Source organism: Sturnus vulgaris, chromosome 1, assembly GCF_052056855.1.
Source record: "Sturnus vulgaris isolate bStuVul1 chromosome 1, bStuVul1.hap1, whole genome shotgun sequence".
Taxonomy (NCBI): Eukaryota; Metazoa; Chordata; class Aves; order Passeriformes; family Sturnidae; genus Sturnus; species Sturnus vulgaris.
Window position 1 is genome coordinate 33,262,103 of NC_142243.1, and position 24,052 is coordinate 33,286,154.

The window sequence follows — 24,052 nt, forward strand, 5'->3', positions numbered from 1 at the left end:
GTATCAGAAATGCCACTTTTCCACTTTAAAGGTAAAACCAGCCTTTTTGAAGGGCAAAATCTTCTGAAAATTTTGTAGCATTCTCTGTACAACAGTTCCTCTTCAGGCTGCGAACTGCATATACAACAACTTTAATTTTGAAATACACTTTTCTTCCTACTTTGAAGTTTTTAAGATGAAATGACTAAGAAGTTAAAAGTATAAGTGAAACAGATTATAGAAAAAATTACATATTTTCAAGGAATATATTTTCTAAATAAATTCATAATACACATAGGTTTGATTTTTGCTGGTCTGACTGCCTACTTAATTAAAAATTCCCAATATCACTGATAAACTGACTTTTACATGACTGAGAGATTGGGAAATCCAATGAAAAAAATATGGTCCATTTTTTTGTTGTTTTCCTACATGCAATGCATTCCCTTAAACAAAAATAAAAAAGGTTGCAATTATCCCCAAAACTTGACTTGCTGTTTGACCAAGTAAATATTACTGATTTTAGAAATACGCATGTAAAAAGTATATCTTGGTAACAGTGAAATGCAAGAGTTCAATACATTAATATTTATAAAGCAGTCCATGAATGGATGTTAAATTAATTCTTTAAGTCAAAAAAAGACAGTACCCATTTGCATTTCAACAAGTGAAACTTTTCCATCCATTTGACAGAGACAAGACTATAAAAGGTCTCAAATTTCTCCAATAAAAGTGGAAATTACATCTCAATATTTCGTCAGAGATTAAAAACAGAATTTTAGATGAATTATCTGATACAAAGATGGAAGTCAGGGTGCTGCTTCAAGATCTACAGAAGTAGAGCACTTTAAGACAATTAAATGATTTCCCTGCAGGCAATGTCTTTTCAATCCAAGCTAATGACATCATTTAAGGAGGATGGTCCATTTAACTGAAAGGATCTTTTACAAGGCAGACAGACAGAAGGCAATCCCGGAATGTTTTCAAGGACTTCCCATATTTCAGAATTATAATGGCAAAATGCCTACATCAGAATCTTAAACTCAAGCATTAATCAACAAAATGAAAGACTAATTTTATAAGAAAAATGTAATAAAACTCATTTTAAGAAGTTTTCCCTTCATTATTTTTTCCCTTAAAGGAACCAATTCTCTCCTAATGGTAATTATGCTGCTTTGGAGTAATGATAATACTCAGGCAGCTCAGTTTTAGGCTGCTGTTTTTAAAGTGAAGCCAAATCACTTCACTCACTTGCAAGTTTAAGAGTAAGTTTCATAAACTTTTCTACCAGTTTATATAAGCTATCTGTGATCTTTCAGATAGAAAGCATTGTACTGTTGCCTCCAGACTGTACTGTACTACTTTTGGTATAGTCTATATACCTACCTTTAAATTGCACCACTGCCTTTTTCATTAAAAAAAACAAGAAAAAAGAAAAAAGAAAAAAACTTCAAATGAGCCAGTAAACTCACAGTTTTAGCGTCTGTATCAGCAGTTTAATGCACTTCTGTAACTCCTGAGGAGGGGGAGGTGGTGTTGGGATCCTAAACCTAAATGATTTTTCTGATACTGAAAAATCAGAGCAGGATATGCTATTTTTAAACAGCTAAAGAAACACCAACATTTTCATATTAAAATAATATTATTAAAACTAAGACACTATACAAAACTACAAACACCTCTTGTACTTCAGAAGGCAGCATCAGTCTAAACCCAACCAAAGAGTCTTTTTACCATTTACAATAACACTCAAAGCCATGGAAGTTGTATACACATTAGGATGACATCTCTTAATAAATGATGTGGTTCTGAGGACAGGGGGAAAAAAGTTTACCTTATGTCCCCTTAATATCCATTTCAAATTGTCAAAAACTTCAGAAAGCTGGAACGTGTGAGACATAACGAAGAGATCTTACCATGTAAGCAGGAGCTGGAAAACGTAGAACTAGTCCTGGCTCTTAACCAGACTCCTTTCACAATCTTGGGCAAGTCTCAGCTACTTTGCCTCCACTGTTCCTCTTAATAAGAGAGACACAGTATTCACATCTTTTCTAGATATGCTGTTGGTTTCATTATGCTTGTCTTTTAAAAAAAAAAAGTATTTACAGGGACAAACATTTCATTTTCAGGCCTGCTGTGCCACTGATTTTCCCCCGCCGCACCCACGCACTTTTTCAAAGTAATGTAAGCAGTTGGAGGGAGGGAGAGAGAAGGGGCGGAGGGAAGGTTCCAGCATATGTAAGACTGGGATGTCACATATGGACTGATCCCTGCATTTCAGAAAACTACACACTTTCTTCTGTGACTACTACAGCATACCTTAAATTGAGAAAGGAAAAGCGAGGAGAACACCATGAAAGAGTATCCTTATGGTAAACAGTAGGATGACTGATTTTATAAATAAAATGGTCTTCCAAAAAATCCCATTTTTTTATTCTAATAATGTTGCCTTCCTCTTTTTTCTTTTTTAAATATAAAATTAAGTCAGGTGAAAATGCTGTTTTATAACACGTATTAATAGGTCACTGAAAATGGACACAACACAAGCCAACATTTCCTCCGTTTGGATAGGCACTTTTTCAATTTTCACTGTCACTCAAAAAGCAAAGGAGCAACTGTAAAATTCAAGCTATTTTAGTTTAAGGACTTAACTTTTGATATTCTACATCTTTCCCCACATAAAGAACATGTGTATCCTGAAGTGGAGAACAAGTAGAACATCAAAAGAATGCTGACTATTAAAGCCTGAATATAGTAATAGAGAAATAATAATAAAGTTGCATTGCCCAAAGTAATACTGTTGTATTCCTAACCACCGGGGTGTTTTCTTAGTTGACAGTTATATTTCTAGTAAAGGAAGAAAAGAATCCCATGGACTTCAACAGCCACACGAGATTTAATTCCACTTCCTGTTACACACCTTCTCCACTAGTATATATGCACATCTGTTTCCAAATTTTTTCTTCCAGTTTTTGGTCTTATCCTGATTAGGTTTTCTGGAGCATGAAATTATTCAAATTCATACATACAGCAGAGGATTCTAAAACTGCTTTGATCCAATGAAAGTAAGGTGACATATGCAAAATACATTACCTCATTTACTGGCACTTAGCCAGTTTTCATAGCTTTTTTTATTCTGCTTCAGTTTGTCCAAAAGCTGAACTCCCAAAAGCAGCCAATCAATCTATGATTACCAACAAAACTGTATCAAAATAAAAATCTAGTCATTGCAAAGATTCATTTTTATATTGCTTCCCACAAAAGTGTTTGCATCAATAACGTGCTTATGCACTCTCAGATCTCCCAACATAAACCTGAAATCCTCTAAAAATAACATACTTTGACAACAAATTTGCAAAAATACCTGACAAAATGGTACCAGAGAACACCACACAGAAAGAGTTAGTGAGACAAGTACTAATGGAGAAGACTCTTGAATTAACTTTTCATGAATTATCTATACCATTATGTGTCTTATATTACTACCAGAACCCATTTCTGTGTAAGATCAGAGGTATACTGAACAAATAAAATTACTAATTGCTGTTCTTTTTGTTCTGATTTCATCAGCATTATTTTATTCAACAGTACATGTGTTAGCTTATAAAATATACTGACAAGCGAATTTACCTCTGGATATGCAAGGGAAACACCCCACATAAGGATAACTTAGTTCAAAATATTTACAAATCACTGCTGTATTACTTAGAACAATCTTACAGATGAAGAAACTAACATAAAAAGCCATCAGAGCTAAACAATTGACTTTCAGTCACAAAGAATTCATTAATAATTCCACGAGGACCATCAATGTAATTATCAAACCAAAAGGACAAATTATGGCCACATCCACGCAACTGTAGAAGCCAGAATAGGTAGTTATGTTGTAATCACACTTTTCCTTATTATAATATTACCTTATAATAGCATTGTTTTGTTTTGTTTGTTAGAAGGCAAGGGGAACCCAAGCAACAACTTAAACCACTCCAGTTCTGAATGAAACAATTTTTTTCTGTTTTAAGGTGATTTTCATCCATTTAGCTTGTTCAGTTTCATACACGTGATTTTCAGGTTTTTAAACATATTGACTAAACAGATCTGCTTTTTGTACAATATTTTCACCTTCTTGGTTTCTATTTGGAAATTTTATTCATTAGAAGCTATTTTTAATTGAAGAACTGAATCATCTCTAATCTCAAATAGGTGAAAAAATTCTCTGCCTGACATTCTTAATCATAGAACATGGGAAAGGAGAAGCCAGTTGAAAAAAAGACTAACCTAGAGATTTAATAAAGGCTCAGACATTCAAGGCCCTTTCTAAAATACAACAAGCAGCTAGTTGATATCAGCACTATGTTATGAATCACTGCACCTCATTATCAGTCCTTGAAAAGGAAAACAAACCTCCCTCAAAATCTCTGTTTCCAAAGGACAAAGGCAATTAACAGGGGCAGGTGAAAAAAAAACCAAACAAAAAACCAATGACAGTGTATTAGAGTGACATGGGAATTTAAAGATGCCATATGCATTAGGTTATATTTTCTAAATTAAGGCATAAAGGCAACAAGAACTGTAGATTCCTCAGACCTGTTCAAAGTTGAATTTATCCCAGGTTGAAAACATCCTGGAAGCACAAAAAAGTTGGATTAATTCCTCTTCTCAATATACACATTAGTAAAGGTAGAAACCCTTGTAAACTCCGTCTTAAAAAAGGTAATAAAATGTTGCAAATATAAACATGGTAGTGTCTTAGTTATGGCCTTAGTCTACCCAAAAGTAGACACAGCCATGCTGCCTTCAGCCTTCATACTAGTCAGTGTTCTGTGTATCTTAAAACAGTCCTTATTTCTACTCCTCTTGAGCTACAAAAACAAAAATGAGCCACAATAATTAAATAAAATGTTCTTTATATGTATTAGGGCTGTGTTCAACCACAAGTCAGTCACCCAATATCTCAATGACTGTTAATGAATCTGAAAGCCTAATTAGCAAGATGAGGGGAATAACCCCAGCGTTCTGGCCCACCTCCAGTATGAATAATTACTTCTACCTATGCAAAATCCCCCCTGTCATTTCAATTAGTCAAAATATTCCTCACATCCTGCTCTTAAATTGCTGGTATTGTTTATAGTGCCATTGTAAGAGCTGCTGTGTTCCACCCTGGGTACGGCTGCATTTTGATAGTAATAATGTGGCAACTCCTACTTTTACTTACTTCATTCAAAAACCTTAGTTTTGCAAAGGCTGTCTGCTATCAGAAAAAGAACCAACGAACTAAAAGAAAACCCCAGCACTAATTTAGTGTGCATCTATTAAGGACAGAAGTATAAAATCTGTGTAGAACACAGGGAACACGTTAACAGGTATTGAGGTATAAAAATAAGTCAGTCAGGCATAAGCATCTCTTTGGCAAGCATAACAAGCAGCCATCTTATCACACTATCACAACTCTGAATGTCTCAGAAATTAAGCCAAAGCTAACACCTCTCACAAATGACTCTGAAATCCTACCAGTATGCTGAAATACCCTCCTAAAAACTCATATATACACACATCTAATTGAACAAGGGAGAGAATAAAGTCAGTCATCAACCAGCCCTTCAGGAGCTCCAAAACCACGGTTGTATCTATACCTAGACTTTGCCTCCTGCTCAGCAGAGTGCACACCTTGAATACCCATTCCCCAAAACAGCCACCAATTCACCCCAATGCTTTCATTTTGCCTCATTTCATAGCCTCCAAAATTCTCTTAAAACCCTAAATTTTTTATTACAATTCATTTTAAAATGTTGATCTGACAAAAAAAAAAAATCCTTGAAAAAGGATTTAGAAGTTTTGTAGGTTTAATTAATGTTGATTTAAAGAGGGATATTGGGGCTTTTTATTACTTCACCATATCAGAGTGTTTTCTTGCTCTCCCCTTTTGGGTCTGAACTGCCACTGAAATGGTTATTAATAACTCCAGAATGCTTACATTAGCCCACAGTCCTTTTATTGTTCACTCCTCCTTTAAATCGCCCTATCCCTTAAAAGATACAGGTTTAATTGACGATAAAATCCACTTAGAAAGGTACTCACTGGTTTGAGTTATGAAAGTTAAAAGATATGTTTTATTTAGGAAAATATTCAAGCAGATATCTGCAGAAATTCACATTAACACTAACTGTACTTACTATTTCATGAAACATTTCAGTAACCACATCAACGATTTATTGTTATTTATTGTTATTTATTGTTATGGCAGTACGGAAACTTCCACAATAAAATAAGACCAGGAGTGAAAAAGAGCTGTAAAACCATTAAAAAAAAAAAGTTTGCTTTTTTTCTTGTCCTGGTCTCCTAGGACTGTAAATCTTAGGCTTTCTTTTTCCTAAATTGTCTTCTTTCAAGGATTACCAGTGTTATAAATACCTCTGCCTTCTACTGACTAGACACATTTTCTCCTGTAAACTTACTTCCTGTGGGAAACGTTACATCCAAAATTACAGACGCAGTATTAGAATTGCGATCACTGCCGCAATTCTGTTCATGTATTAAAAAAAGCCCTAAGAATAGAGCAGCTTTCAGTTTATCATCATCTTCTGCAAAAGGAATATCACTCTTGCATAGGAAATAGCAATATACATATAAAAAAATTATTTCAAAATACAGTAGAAAATAATTTCCATTAAGTACACCTGCTGGGGAAAAAGCTGCACACACCAATGATTAAGCGTAAGTGTGCATCTGTCCTTTAAATATGCATAGCAGTAATAGCTTAAATGCAGTTCAAATCATGGCCAGTCTTGCTGCATATACAAATCTGCACCAGGCAGTGCTAAATTAAAAAGCATCTCTGATACGTTTACAAAAAACAAAGAAAAAATTGGTTGTAAACTCCTCTGCATTGCAAAGATCTCTTTTGTCTGTCAATCAACAGAAAAGTATTATTCCACCATCACAAAAGGCAAACCTTTGGAGGCAGTATAGGTCTGTGTGTTGTGCAAATGTGCAGTTGCTAAGAAGCAAATATGCTTCTCCTCTAATCAAATAGCCCAGCTCAGCAATGCTGCTGGCTTGGGGCAAGAAGCAAATTCCACCAGCCACAAACTTAGAAACAGTCTTGAATTATTTGTTGCTGACCGCTGGCTGAACCCTGTCCTGATGAGCACCATCACCATTAGCCACTTCTCAGTGTATTCCATCAACCAATGGCAATAGCAGCATGCTACAGCTCAGGCTGCAAGGAATTGATCAAACAGGGTAATGAGACTATTTCTTCATGGAGGTTATTTTAAATGAATATAAATATTTTCTTTCTACATAATTTGCCACAAAAGGTCACTGAACTCCCTGCGATTCTAAAGAAAAATGCTGTGGTATCCCCTTTATATATTTGAGTTAGGATATAGCCAACAAACAATTCTGAGCATTTTTGATGATCGTGTAAATCTTAATGAGGTGGCATCCCAGACAATTGATTAGCAGCAACGTTCTATCTTCACATTTACTTACGAACAAAAAGATTTGATGCTATTTTAGAAAATCATGATATACCCATGGCCTTAAAATCTTTCATGAGAGAATATATTCTGTGAGAATAAAGACTTACACTTTTGCTATTAACAATAGATCATGCATATTTAGCTATGCTTGCCTTACTTTGATATTGTAGCTCTTTCTATAGATTCTTCCAACTGTATGTATGTTAAAAATACCCACTTTGTGTCTGAGTCAAGTTACTGATGAGACCTGCATTCAGACATCCTGTCTGTTGGAGCTGTTTTCTTTAAAAAGCCACTATAAAGAGACTCCAGAAGATACTTGAAATTTAATTCAAAGCAACTTCTACAAAAATCCCATCAAGGCCCTCCTTGTCCCACACAAGATTTTTAATCTTGTCATTTCCAGTATTGGACAATTTCTCCAGTGCTGGGAAAACATGTAAATATTGATTTAAATACCAGTCTAATAGCGTTTTATTAACAAAGGCATTACACTAGGAGAGTACTAAGACTATGATAAAGAAATAGTGCTTATTATTTGCTACTTTTAGGGATAATAATATAAAAATATTAAAATAGGCCAACTAAATACAACTGTTCATGTTTGAGAATTTCCCATGTTACTTTGAATAACTTTAAATAAATATTTTCAACACAAAAGAAAATTTATATTTACACCCAGGAATGAGTATAATTCATTCATCTGAGACACAGCACTTGAAAACGCAGGTTGAAATATAAATTTAAAAATATATATAAAATATTTAATTTAGTTCACCTTGCCCTGATTAATAGGAGTTAACTTACCTAACAACAGAACAGGCTTCAAATATTTTTTTTAATTCACATACAATAGTCAAAGCTTTCTTTTTTTTTTTTTTTTTTACAACACAGAATAAAAATGTGTAATCTGAAATTCTGTTCCTCTTATGTAGCTGGAATCCTCAGCACCTCAGGCTTTTTTCCCCTCTAACTGAATGTCTCTGACCAGTATAGGAAAAATTTTTTTTTTTTAAAAGAAATTATTAAGAATATTAATAATAATTACAAAAATAGTTTAGATCAACAGGATTTTCCTCCTACTTCCCACCCCTATTAAAATACTATTTCCAGAACATTCCTTTCTAACACTTTATAAACACCATCATAATATGTCGTATGGCAGTGAAATGCATCTAAGGCTTGAATAGAATAAAGCAATTCAGATGTGTTTGTTCTATTAAACCACGATTTTTACATTTTTAAATCTTTTTTTAAGAAAAGTTGACAGCAAAAATAAAACTGTGAGAAAAAAAAGAGCTTTGTTGGCTATTTATTCAAAAACATAAAGCTTGTAATATCTGTAACACAGACCCTACGAATTCTTACCATTCATTCATAATGTCTTTAAAAAGTCAGTTTCCAAAAATAAAAAGGAAATAATTCTACATTAATTTTGAAGATGTTTAAAAATCTGCATGAGGACATGAAACTAGGACTATTCAAAACATACAAAATCCTGAGAAACTATTGTGAACATAAGTGAAAGAAGCCAATTTATAAATAAATCCTATTTTTTCCTCAAAATATTACATCCTAAATTCCATTAAAAAAAAAAAAGTGGTCCCTTACAATACCAATAAAAAACAACATTCATTTGGGGGGAGGAAAAAATCAGCACCTACATGCAAAAGATGTCTCATCAACGGACTAACATTTGACAAAAATCAGTGGAAACAGCAAAGAAGCCAATACAACTTCCAGTGCCAAGGAGCCAGATGGCACTGCTGGAAAAATTATATCTACAGACTGGCAGCTTGATCCCATGATTATTGCCCAAGGGAAGAGGAAGAGGAAAACAAGAGGTATTTCAGTGTGATGGAGTAAATCAATTATCACCAGCTCACTACGGCATTTTCACATTATTTTTATACCACATTCTAAATATCACTCGAGTGAATGAGAGCACTGGAAGATTACAGCAATCCGAGGCAGAAAGAAAGGTGTGCCATACATTAAAAAAGCAATATGTACTTAAATGTAACTCTGTCAGCTGCATTACACAGTCCATATTTCCAAATGAAATTTGCAGATATAATGCTGTTAACAAGTAAAAACAAAGTTTTTGTTTTGCAGTTTTACTTTTGACCTGAAATTCCAAACGTTATCTACAAAGATTACAGACAAAAATATTTCTTCACTTTTCAATGACTACATTCTTTTGTGTATTTTCAACTTTTAACATGCAGTTATTTTACACATACAAGTACCAAGTAATTATTTTGCTAAAATATTTCAAAAATCTTTGATTAAACAAGGTTGCGGAAGTCTCACCAATTATTTTTCTGATAAAATACAGTATTAAAGATAACTTCTGAAGAAGCTGTTAGAGAAAAATCAGTCCACTCCTACTAGAAGGAAAGCAGTTCTAGCAAACTAAAAGACAAGTTTTTCCCCCACTACCTTCATATGCATAATATTCAAATCACTAAAGACAAAATAGACAGAATTATAAGAATGTGTTAGACTCTCCCTGTGAAAACAGGCAAGGTTAATTTTTTTTTATTGGAAGTCAATGACAACCGTTGCATTAACTTCTTTTCCAAGAAACTCTAATAATAAGGCCCATTTCCTTTACCCATCCTTGCAAAAAAATACATCAAAAAGACTTGGACCACCTTCACTTCACTTGCCTCTAACCCATTTTCATTTTTATTGCACAGCCATGTACACAGTCAAAATATCCTTCTGCTCCCATTCATATTATTTCAACACTAATCCTTTTCCCTTACCTCTTCAATGTAAAGCAGTGATGCACAAGTGCAGATACGTGAAGGATATCATAAACTAATTGCACCTTTGAATATGTATTATGAGTATTTATACATCACCCACATCCAAGCTGTGAATGCCCCATCCCTCGAGTGTTCAAGGCCAGGCTGAATGGGGTTTTAAGAACCTGGTCTAATAGAAGATGTCCCTGCCCATGGCAGAACTATATGATCTTTAAGGCCCCTTTCATCCTAAACCATTCTATGATGCAGAGAAATACAAAATTTGACTGTTGAATACCATGCAAAAATTGTTTTATGTGAAGAACAGGATATCCCAGAAAAGGGTTATCAGGCTCTGATGTACCTTGTATTAAGGAATGTGTCCAGGTAGGCAGAGTAAATATACAGAAGGACAGGAAAATCTCACTTAGAGCAGAAGAGGTCTTCCTCCATTATGTAGTGTAGGTTCATTTATAACTCCTTGCCCAAAATTTGGGACCCAAAACTCTTTCTGACTCCCAGCAATAGAGAAGATAAGACCAAGATACTCATGGGATATTACCCACCATTGCAGTGATAGTAAGTGGTGAATAGCCCATGCCTAATATTAGTTAAGAAATTGTAGTAGTAATTTTAGTTTGGAGAAAATATGGCATTCAGCAATTTTAGTCTACTAAAGAGTCTACTCTACTCTTTAATCCTACTGCTGTACATAATCCAAGTAAACATCTATAAAAATTACTGAGGAAATTATCATACTGCCTAGTGATAGATGTCCAAAGAAGTATGGTTCCTGCTGAAAATTTCTGAGCAGCAATTATCTGCAACATATTCTTGAGAAGGCCAGTAATGCCATTCAGTGGATATCATAAAGTTTTCATCTACTACATGGGAGGTTTTTGCAAAACCATTCAATAAACCTTTTCATGACACAGTTTTTACTTTTTCACTTAAATTTAATCTCAAAATTCACAAATATTAATCCACTGCAAGCTTGCTTTTATTTAAAAAGAAATAAACCCAAATTCACTAAAATTAATGCCTGGGCTGCATGATGCCTGATAGAAAACAGGCCTGTTTTGTTGTTGTTTAAGATTTACAGATTCACTTTGCACCTCTACAGAAAGTACTAATCAATTAATACACAAAAACAAGAACATGGGAAAAATCTTTTTCTTTTCACTAGGATTGATACACACTTCATGCATGCAGTAAGTTAAATATGGGCACAAATTCTTAATCACCAATTCAGAGAAAGAAATGCCAAACTTAGCTTGTACTTAGACTGCAAGATTATACCTTTTTTCACAAGAGGTTCCTATATCCAAGGACCTCTAAAGCCTCATCTTTGAGACAAAATATTAATTACCACATAGATCATTGTTTTAAATAGTTCTGATCTAATGGAAAACAAAGAAAACCCTATGGTTCTGTAGAGCTTTTTTTCCCCAAGATGTTTATGACTACTACATAGCATATGTTGAAGGCAGACCATTTTTCTGTTGTACGTGGTAGATCTCAAGAAGGAAAAGATGCCTCTTGCCTTGAATGCCAAGCAGCATCAATCTGTTACACTTGGTCTTCTCTGGTACCCACCTCAAGGTGCCACTGGAGTAATGTGAAGCCATGCTATCATCTATGACTGATGCATCTTTCAGGTTCTAGGAGGAAAGGAGTAAGGAGCAGAATGGAAGCTTGCCTTGCCACTACTGCTTGGCAGAAAGAAAGAAGAATTGCAGGGAGATCAGAGGGTAGAAATTCACTCTGTCGAGATAAAGCACCCAGAAGGTCCTAGAATCATAATTAACTGCCTCCAAAACCTACTTGAAAAGCTTATTGCATATCCAAGAGGCAGAAGGAAAACCTCTCCTCTTCCTTTTTATGTCAGCTATTTGTGGTGGTGTATAAGAAGCGAACTAGAACGTTAGGCCAACAAACAATGTAATATAAATAGAAAAACCTAGTCACTTCAAATTTCTCAGCTTTTTTTAACTATAGTATTGTTAAATATCTGGAATAAAATTATGATCTAATATGAAAAAGAAATAGGTTAAGAGGGTCATTATTTAGTTCTTATTGTTGATATTGTCCTATGTAGTGGTGGAGTATACATGGCTGTTTTGTTATTGTTCAGTCACTGAAGCAACATAGATGAAATAAAATGAGCAACAAACCATGTCATCTCTCCCATGGGAGAAAGGTAAATGTTAAAAGAACACAGGGGTTTATTGTTTGATGGGAAGTTTTTCATCATGATAATTAGAAGTTCAAACATTTCGTATCATCAATTTGTACACACGGTTAACCTACATTATGCCATTTTTAACTTTATTGTTGACTTTATTAGGGCCAAAATTTCACTTAAAACTTCTGCTTCTTATCAGAATTATTCCCTTATGTTCTGTACAAATGGTTTAAATCAAATTTAATTAGATTTGTTTTGCATATTTTACACGCATTTTTTTTAAACTTCTTGCTTCTTCATCTAAGTCATTGCTGCTATATGCACTGGTATGGATCCTACAAACAAACCAGCAAGCAACCAAGCAGTTCAGTTGTTTGTTCTTTTCATAAGGTTTCAAATTCAGCTACATGTGGAAAGTTATAAATATTCTATTCAGTCTTCAAAAATATATACTACAGAAGGAAAAATATATACTACTGCCATGCCTTTCAGGGACAAAAAAGAGTCAAATGTCAACAGATTGACAGAGTTTAGGGTATGTATTCTCTCCTAGCAAGCTGAGTGCAGCACTGGGACAAGCTGTCCGAGGGACAGTGCAATTGCACCAGTAGAGATTTTTCGGAAATATGAGACAGGTGTCCACTAAGAAACATCTCAGGCAGACTATGAGTGACACATTGATTCCACTCTTAAGCCTCTCCTATTCATCAAGAAGTTGATCTTCTTTACAGCTTTTGACAATTTCAACGAAGTTAGCACCCTCTTCTCATGTGTTAAACAAACTGATTTGTATCTAGGAATTTACACTCATATGGTTGATTCCACGTGTACCAATATCCTTAAAAAACTGAACTTAAAAAAAAAAAACTGCTTCATATTTTAAGTGCCTCTTCAGTATGTTTTAATTTCCACTGTGTTCCATTATCTTGTAAAATACAGTATTCTGGGTGACATCTAAACTGTCCATAAGTGACTCAGACTAAATTTGTAGTGACTCATCCTACAAACTACAATCTCAGCACACCACATCAGGAATTTTAGACTTCAATCTTCCTGCTTAAAACTGCGCTGCTAATTAAAAGTTTTTATTATTTTGAAAGCAACATTTCTGATCATCATATTACCTTCTCAGACAGAAACACAGAATCATAATCCCCTTCAAAATTCTGACAAGAACTAGCATCCCCTCAAAATAAAGTTAGCATGCCAAAGCCCAGTCTTTACCCATTTTCCCTATGATGGGCTACTGCCCTCCTGCCAGTGCCTAGTAAGAGCATAAAGTAGAAGCCACCTTTTGTCACGAAGATCAGCTGTCCAAGTAAACTTAGATCTTATTTCTCCTCAATATGACCTTTTTTATTCAATCTGGAATATTAAAAGAAATACAGGGAATAATAAAGTACCTGGTTTTCTGCCTTCAATTAGATTTATCTATGAGAAAAACAAGGCAAATAAAGAAGTTTCTCATTCCTTTGAATGGCTGTCATGCACTTAAGTTTGTACCTCTCTCTCCAATACTGAAAGCAAATAACTAATCTCCTACAATAACTCAGGTAAACTTCCAATGCTGTCATCCCCAAGACAACCTGACACCCTCTCCATATACATAATTATGTTACTAAAACGAGGTATACCAAGACAAGACTGGAGAGATAAAAAGGGGAAAATAGGAAAGGATAGAAATTCCTTAGAATTCCTAGTTGCATTTTCTATTCTCCAACCTTTAATACCTTAGCTGCTAGAGTGCTTAACTGGCTCGGTGAGGAACAGTTTTTGCTTTAATATAGTGCCTCAAAAATAAACTCAGTAGGAATGTAGTTGCAGAAAGTGGGAAAACACTTGTGTGTATGCACGAAGATAAAACCTCACACTGAACTCTACCCGACTTCTTCAGTGACAGTATTCAAACAACTAGGCCAAACAAATAGGAAAAATAAGGGGGGGGAAGCTTAATCAGTATTTGTATTTGAGACTTAACACATGAAAAGAAACAGCATGCAAAATTCAGTCACACAATTTTTCATTCTCACTTGATCAATCAAACTGCAAAATGTGATGCTCATATTAAGTAAATACTATAGATCACGTAAAATAGTTGACTCCAGCCGGCAAAGACTTGTGTAGAACTTTTCCAAAGCAACTAATGAAAAAAAAGTGCTGAAGCCTGTTGCTTCATCCCAAAATTATAGCAAGAAAATCATGTTGCAGGAGCAATAAATTTTGCTCATTTTCAAGACTGCACTTTGATGACAAACAGTTAAAACACAACCCTTTCATTTGTGCCCAGTTTGGCTTGCTCCAGCCCTACCTTCCTCCACTTCAGCTATGGGGAAATTTAATAAGAGATTCTTAGACTGTTAAAAAATTTTCTACTAAAGAGCATATTTTATTCATAAGATATAACCAAATATGATAATCTGAAGAGCGTAAAAGTCCCTAGACACATTCTGAGTACTTCTTTCATCCTTACCTTCTCAAGGCAACATTTCTAGACTGTCCATAGAAACAGTGATGATCTAAATTATTTCATCACACCATTCAGTGTGATCTTTTAGATCCAGTAATTATCCAATTATACTCCCTGCAGAGCCAAAGTGACATGTCTTCTTCAGAGGTCCACTTAAAAGTCAGAGAGTTTGGTCCTTTAATACTAGTGACATTTCTTACTATAAAATCAAGTTACCATACCATAAACCAAAAAAAGGAAAAAAAAACCTATATATTATAAAAGAAGATTACTGTGTTATTAAACAGGAAAGTTTAAGCCTGCCATTGAATCTGTATTTAATACCTAGGAAATCTGAAATTTAAATGAAAAATAGTAAGTTTTTTCCCATTTACTTCTCAACCAAAAGTAAGTTTGTTTCCAACTTGAAAGAAAATCTTGGTATTTCAATTTTAAAGTATTTTGGCATGCTTTGGATTTTAACTAATCAAGACATATCTATTTCCCACTACATATATTCTTCAATACACAGATAGAAGGGGAATAAGAAATTACAAGACATAACATTGTTATACAATGTACTATACAAAAACCTGTCATTTAAGTTGCAAGAAACCTAGTCATCAATAAGTGAAAAAATACTTCGCTCAAAAATCAATTATGTTGAGTCTTTTGTATAGAGAAGTAGTACACCTTTCAGGCAACTGGTATTAATGAGCAGACATGGCTATAGAATCTCCATCTGTTTTTCTGACAAAGCTGTGACTACTCCAGTCTCTCATTGAAATTCCATTAATCTGGTGCACCAAGGACCAATGCGAAAATCAAAACTCCATCTAACCCTTTATCAGCTCACAATAACCTACAAGTGAACTCTGCCTGTTAGCATACAGCAAGTTATGATTTTGCTATCAATCAGGCTGTTAGCCAATAAAAAAAAAAAAATCAAGTTAAGACCAGAGTGCCTGGCTGTGCTGTTTTGTTTGGTCCGTCTTGTTTTTCAGTTTGTTATTTTATTTGGGGGTTTTGTTGTGTTTTATCCCTCTTCCAATTTCTGTAGGGTGTCTGGACATGTAAGCTCATGCATCATTCTCTTTCATTGTGATTTAATTGCTGCCAGCAATCAAGTCAAAGCATCACTGAAGTGTGCTTGAATTTCATTAGATGATATAACTTATGCTACTTTCCTACAGTACCTAATAAACCATAAAGAAACCAAAACACATATGGCTTGAGGGAATAACTGGAAAATTAGGTGGCCATTTGGGAACTGAGTGAACTTTTGAACCAGAGGAACAGAGAAAAAGAAATATTAAAAGGAAAGACAGACTTAGAATGCACACAGAGACGTGGGGGTTTGACCTTTTCAGTACCTAGAAAATTACATTAGCATTATGAAAAATACATATCATGTTTAGAGTTTATAATCCATCAAAGTTTAGATACTTTGTTAGTGCCTACCATAAGGTAAAAGTCAAAAGGACAACATAACAATCAGATTTGACAAAAGGCCTTTAGGTGACCTGTGCTAATTTAGTTATCCCATACTTATTGTTAAATGGATTATCTCTCTTGTAATTAATACACCATTAGACAAAGGTCACACAAAAACTCCAGGATTTTACAATGACTGTAACGTACACATAATACACTAATTCTTTATCTGTTACCAAGCGTGTGCCTTCACAAATTATGTTTTGACAGTAATGCCACAAAGTCAAATTGCGACACTTTCACGAGTCATACAAACCTTGCAGCCTAACTCAAGTATATAAAGAGAAATGCCTTGGGGCTTTTTAGCAGAAAATATATGTAGAAGGTTTTACATAAAAATAGAAACGGACTCAAACATAAATAAAAACCACCTCAATTTGGTTACCTACAGATAGGGCCCTCTGTTAATGCTGAGAGCCTTGATCCTACACAAGTCAGGTTTTAGATTTGTACAGAGCCCTGCTGAACTGGTAATTATACAAGATCAAACATCTACCTTACAGACCCAGTTTCTTCAGCAGGATTTAAATACTGAACATTAACAGACTGCTAAAAACTAAAATACAGTACTGGGCTTCAACAAACCCATTTGTGCCTATTAGAACTGAAACAAATGGCACCTCTGGGGATCAGTCCACCTCTTATAAGATTTTCCCAACATACATTTTCATACACAGGCTAGATGGCTAGACTGGAATGATGGATTATATATGTTAAAATCAAAATAGCCTTAGAATGACACATTAGACATTCAAAGAGAAAAAGAGGAACACTGTTTACTCCAATAAATTAAGTCTTTACAGATCAGAATTTACCACCTTCTCTCAAATTTTCTTCGTGCTAAACTCCCACTAGGTAATTAAAGAGGATTTATCATAAAATACAGAAAGACCAGCAAGGTACAATCACCTCAAATATAAAAGAATCGCACTCTCTATATTTCTACCTAAACTGGCATGAATTAGTCAAGATATTGCTGAGCAGCTATTATACCTACTCTCGTAACTTCCAAAACAGGCTAAAAATTAATCACCCCTCTGTACGAACTCATACAGCATTTCACATACTCTTGCATCAGCATTCTCCAACCATTCATTATTTAGGTTATGAACATTACCACTTTTCTCTTGATTAACTGTTTTGAAACAATTCTATAATCATATCTCCTATTAAACAGTCATATAATTTTGTCACATACCCTTTATGCAATCAGTACCATGTTATTAAGTTATAATTAGAAATAATGATAAGATTATGTTTGTAAGCAAAAATAAATACGTAGAAAGTTGCATTCATCTGTAGTTTTGAAAATTAGCTTGGGTTTTCTAAAAGCCATACTCAATTTGACTGATAATTACATTTCAACCAGAGAGCAAAAAGGCCTGGCTTTATTTATTTTAGTAGGAGGTCACACTGCCAACATGCAATAAGCTCAATATTAAAAAAAAAACCTGTGATTATTATTGTTATACATTTTACAGAGTTCTGGACATTAAAAAAAATGCATTATTCTGAATCAGTGGTTAGAAGGTTTATCACTTATGCATGTACTTGACTTATCCCTGTTCTGCAATAGACATAATTTTATACCTCATAAAAGCAATTTATGTTTCCAAAGGGAATAATCTGGATAATATAAAATGTGGAGTGCTACATTGCAGGAAGCATATTTTCATTCAGCAATTGTACTTCGAGATGGGGCTGCACAGTTTGATCATCATATCATGTCAGAAAACATCATTCACTAGTAAGTCTATCTAACTTCCAGTGCCACAAATTAATATACATCATTAATTTATTTGTACATGTACTTAATTTACTGTCATATATTATCCATAGAAGGTGTTTATATTATGTGCACAATAAACTAATCTCGAAAATATGGACACTGTGCTAAAGCAAGCCTGTTAATTGTTGAAATATTCGATTGTTCATGTCTTCAGAACAGTCGCATTAAGCATTAAACTTAATGCATACAAAATAAAACAACATGGAAAACAGCTATGAAGCGCAGACTTTTTTACATGCAAACCCAAACTTAAAATTTATATAACAAAAACATTCTACAAAAGACTGTCTTAATGAAAGGAAACACTGGAGGAATAATTAATTTAATATTTTATGAACCTATTCTGCATGGAGTTTGCAGAAAAATATCAATCACATAAACTGTTTCATTATTTATTAGATAAATAATACAGTAAGCCATTAAGTAGCACAATAAAATTAAGCAAGAATCTGATAATGTTGAATTAACAAACAATTTGTTACTACAAATACTCATACTTGTTTAGCCACTGATCTATCTTTAAAGACATATGTATCTACAGAAGATGCTTTGTTATCAAAAAACGTGAGTTGAGATACACCATGTAAATTTGAGACAGCTTCACTATGCTCTAGGACCACTAGAGAGAGCTCTTCAGTTCCTTTAAAGGTTTTTGTAAAGGTAGGAAAAGTGTCCAGCTGTGCTGCTTATCTGTTTATCTGTTTTCCAACACTAACATTCGCATCATGAGGATCTGATTACATCAGTTCATAGCAAACTGGCAAATCTAGTACTTTCTAAGGTAAACAGTGTCACATACCATCAGAAGGTGCTTCGTCCTCTTTATCATATCGGTCAGATGCTATTGAGACGCTATCAGGAGGTGAAGAAAGAGAGTTCTCAGACTCTTCCTCATCTTCCAGCTCTGTAAAAGTCAATACACATTGCTAGTTAAATAGTCTATCACAAAAACACACAGAATAAAAGTATTTCCAATAGTAAGGAGGATATTAATTCCTATCTGAAACTGAAAAAATCCTATTTCTCATGGACACTGGCAAGTTACAGCACAGCTGTGAGCGATGCTGTTCTAGGGCTACCTCCTGACCCAGTGCGTGAATGCTGCTGGAGCGGTTTCCCTAAATGCTGTCATACAATGAACCTGCTCCCAGCACTGCACAGCTGGCAGCTTCTCACGACGGGGGAAGGAAACACCACAGCAAAGAGGTGGGAAAGAGAAAACACTGGCAGAAGGAAAAAAGGAGAGCACCAGGCTCCGAAGTTCTGCCTTGTCCTAGTGCAGCATGGAGCTGCACCAACTTCTCTCCCAGGAAAAGCCAAACTACTGTTGGCAACAGTGACTTTTCCTCACTGTAATTAGGCACTGCCTTGCAAAACTGTGTGTGTATTCCTCCCATGAAACTAGAAGTGGAATTGCTGTCTGGCACATCTGGTATGAACCTGTGGCTTAATGCAGCATTCTGTCAATATTTCTTGCCCAACTGAGAATCCTGCTACAACAGATACAAAATCTACATTATCAGTTTATCTGGTGCACTCTGATCAGTGTCATGCATAAGCACAAAGGTCTGGGAAAGATATAGTGAAATCAATATTACTTGAGGCTTTCACCTAATTAGGCAAAATTTAACTTCTTCCTGAAACTCATTATATTTTCTCAAATATGTTTAACACATCTAGGCTAAGAAGAGGGGGGAAAATAACAAGCTACATTGCTCCTAAAAAAAACCAAAATCTTGGAGAAGGAGGAAAAACTAAATATGACAAAAATCATCAGACCAGAATCATAAAGTTGATGCTGCAATAGATTAAATGTCCCTCAAATTTCTTGAAAATCACGTAATGCTAAATCGTTCAAGCACTGCCTTTTGGCATATATAAACACAAAAAGTTTCCCAGAGATATCCAAATATCCTTCTCTATTTATGTGCTCCCTTTTAGAACACTGGATCAGAAAACTAATTTCTAAGAATCCAAAATAAACCTATGCATAGTGAAAATATTCTTCTTCACAGACACAGAAATTGAATTAATCAGTAGGACTGCTTAACCATGGCTGATTTTTACCCCCTCCCATTTAATAATGGAAATACATAGAAAATTCAGATCTCCAGAGAGCATCATGGCTGTTTGTAAAGAACAGCAAGTTTTCCATGCAGTTACAATAACAAAGCCTGATATTTTCTTTGCTGGGGTTCTTTTACATTCAAAGGTTGTCAAACACTAGCTAGGCTTTGCCTTCATTAATTCAGTATGCTTTTCTTGGGAAGCTTCCTCCCAAGCTCCCATGCCATTTAACAACTGCTCTGAATCTGAACCCGACTCCAACCTATTTTTGACATAGTCCTCTCCCAGTAGCACGCCAGTCATCGTGTTAATCTGATCAAAATATTTGCACTTCATCACACCTGTCAAACCAATCAAAAGTAAATTATTTCTCTCTAGAATTCACCTCTTCCTCCAAACAGAAGAACACAGAGCAGATAGCACATGAACAGAACATATTATGCCTTATTTATAACCAGCATGATCATCTTTCACACTTAGATTTCAGAGACCAGTTGCCTGGCTCTCTTTGCCTATATATATCTTCATTAGATGATACACTCCATATAAAAAGAAAAAACATGATATTCACAACCTATACAATGGCAAAATTCCTTTGTTTACCTGTCCTAAACTTTTACTAGTACTAGAACACATAGAATATATGTGTATGTGTAAGCCCTTGTTGTCAATCAAAAACGTCCTCTTATCAGCTATGCATAAACACGTTATCATTTAACCTGCATGAAAGTATCAGCAAAAATTTAAAATATTAGGCTGTATTTCTAGAAGAAAACAATTCCACAAACACCACACTCTAGCACATATAATTAATTCATGGGCTGAATGGCAAACCTTAGTATATTTGAATAAGACTTGTGGATGACAAGTAGGTGAGTACATATGTAGAAAGAACATCTCCAGAGGATTCTGTCCCACTCAGCAACACATAATCTCTGATCTAAGTTTGCATAGCTGCACTGTTACCTTGCTCTTCCACTAAGTCACCACACTATCATCTTCCAATTACACTTAGGATTTCAAATTCAGTAAACATTTGTGCTTAACATATATATATAAAAGCCAGATGACCTCAAAACAAGGGGCTTTTTAATAATACATACATATATATCTAGGGCATACCTATCCCAGATTGTGCTGGTTTGGCTTGGATAGAGTTAATTTTTTTCACAGTAGCTGGTATCAGGCTGTGTTTTGGATTTGTGCTAAAAGCAGTGTTGATAAAACAGGCATGTTTTAGTTACTGCTGAGCAGTGCTTACAGAGTCAAGACCTTTTCTTCTCCTTACACCACCACACTTGTGCGTGGGCTGGGATGCACAAGAAGTTGAGGGGACACAGGCAGGACAGCTGACCCCAGCTGATCAAGAAATACTCCACACCATAGGATGCCATGCTCAGCATATAAAGCTGAGGGGAAAAGAAGGAAGTAGGGGATGTTTAGGCTGATGATTGTCTTTCTAAGTCGCTGTTCCTTGTGATGAAGTCCTGCTCTCCCGGAAATGGCTGAACACCTGCCTATCCAGGGCAAGGGATGAATTAATTCCTTGTTATGTCTTTCTAATATGTGCAGCTTTTGTTTTACCCGTTATATCAACTTCATATCAACCCCTGAGTTTTCTCACTTCTACCCTTCTGATTATCTCCTCTATCCCAGCGGGGACAAATGAGTGAGGGACTATACTGACTTTAGTTGCCATTTGGCATGAAAATCATGACACAATTATATACAGTATATTAAACAACAAAAACCATGGTAACACTGAATGTAGATTCATAATAAAACAAGTTTCTGTTTTATGTCTAGAATATCTAAATTCAGAATGCTCTTAAAGTAAAACAACCAAAAAAAAAAAAAAAGTGTTGAGAGTATTATGAAAAAAGAAATTACACACTCAGTGCTTTACATCAGTCAAAACATTCTCTAGATGTTAAATCCTAAAGAAGGCTCGAAGGCTTCCATGAAAAAAGCCCTCACTGAGAAAGACACTCAGAATCAATACATAAATCCTATGTCATACAATACTACATTTAGATACCCACACTTTACGTGAAAAATGTGGAGAATAGGTGGCAGACTCTAGAGAGAGGTACAAACAATCTCCACTCATCCAGGACTAGATTAAACAAAGAAATCCTCCATTTTTTATTTTAGAGTAAAGAAAAATAGTAGCAAATAAATAATAGTTTTCATCAATTTATATTATATACTGAAAAATACAATTCTTAAATAATCTAATTTGTACAGAAGAACTGCAGACATTTCAATAAGAAAGCTGACCCATTGTGCTCTGGAGTTTTAATCTGCAACATTTCACAGCGTGTTTATGTGCTGGCATAAAAGAAGGACTACTTTCTGGTATAAACCTTGGGATTTTTGCCTCCTAGTTCTGTCAGGGTTAAAAGATATCTTAGGACTGTATGCTGTTAATATATAAAGATGTTGCTCCTGACAGTTTACAAAGAGACTTCCTACATTCCCTCTCAGAACAACCTCTGCCCTTTCTCCACTTTACATGTTCCTCCATCAATGTGTTGCACTGAAGTTTGTACTCCATCTATGGAGTAGGAGCAGTCAGAATTGCATTTAAAGCACCGTGTGTTACTCCTTGAATAGTCAGAGGAGTCAGTGTTGAGCAGCACAAACCACTATTCTCCTCAGGTGCCAAGTATCTAAAAATAAACGCAAAAAGCATCAATAAATTAAAGGAAAGCATTCAACTTGCACTTATGTAATAGAAAACCGAACTACAAAGCAACAATGGGCATCAGGTAAATGTATTCAATACAATTTGCAGGCATAATTGAAAGCATTGCTGCCTAATCAAACATCTAAAAGCAAAGCCTGCTCAAACAAAATGTCTATAGACTCATTAGTTGGCAGCCATTCCATTACAATCACACATAATGTCAGTAGTGCCTTGAACCCATGCCAATGACAACAGCATAAATTTTGCATCTCATTTCTATGGTCATAAAATTAATGACCAGTTTAAAAATACTTCTTTACAAAAGTTATTGCCTAAAGAAATGACATGAATGTGTCCCTGTTATGCAGCCACAAGTATAATTATGGAGTTGATGCTCATTAATATAGTTTCTTGTTTCCCCAGAATAAAATGATTTATCTGGAATTTGGGGAAAAAATATATTAAAGGTAGATAATTTAACAGTCACAATAACAAAAACATGTACATGAACTGACCCTATTCTCCAGTTTCTGCAACTTTAACTAATCTCCTACAGGTTTGATAACAGAATCAATATTTTATGATGTCTGTAAAAAAAAAGAAAACCCCATACAATGTCATTCCTTATTAAATGCTACCTTTTCCATTACAGCTTATTTATTGATTCAGGAAATAATGCATACCAAAGGGTAAGTTTACCACATTAGGAATGGAGCATAAACCAAACTCTCTTCATTGTAACAAGTGCTGTACTTCAGTTCCTATCCCTTCTTCTGAAGACTTCAAACAAATTTAGTTGGTACAAGCCCAATATAATGAATAGGACCATATTACATTGTAAGAATCCAGCTTTTAAAAATCAAGACTTTATTGCCCCAGTAATTAATTTTCTTCTGCAACAAAGAATAATGAATTCCTAAGCACTAAAGGTACTGCTTCCACCACTTACTCTAAGCAAGAGCAAGCAAGATGTTTCAGCCAATGCCTCTGAAAGAGGCTTGCTAGCTCACATCCTCAGTAAACACTTTCAATTTATTTCTAAAAATGTCTAGACAGAATGATGCATTAAAACTGCTCAAGTATAAGAGAAATAAAACAACTCAGGAAAATAAAAAGACACGTAGGTCAAACCACCCTGCTTCTTGCCATTTCAGAAGGTCCCAAGT

General features: G+C 34.9%; 1 protein-coding gene across 1 annotated transcript in view; it reads right to left on the reverse strand.

The window, feature by feature from the left end:
- The window catches only part of SKAP2 (src kinase associated phosphoprotein 2), a 119,842-nt gene that overhangs the window by 77,794 nt on the left and 17,996 nt on the right, over positions 1–24,052 (reverse strand). The window contains exon 4 of the mRNA XM_014894229.2: positions 18,930–19,034. Coding sequence (XP_014749715.2) covers positions 18,930–19,034 — 105 coding nt within the window. The remainder of the gene's footprint in view (positions 1–18,929; positions 19,035–24,052) is intronic.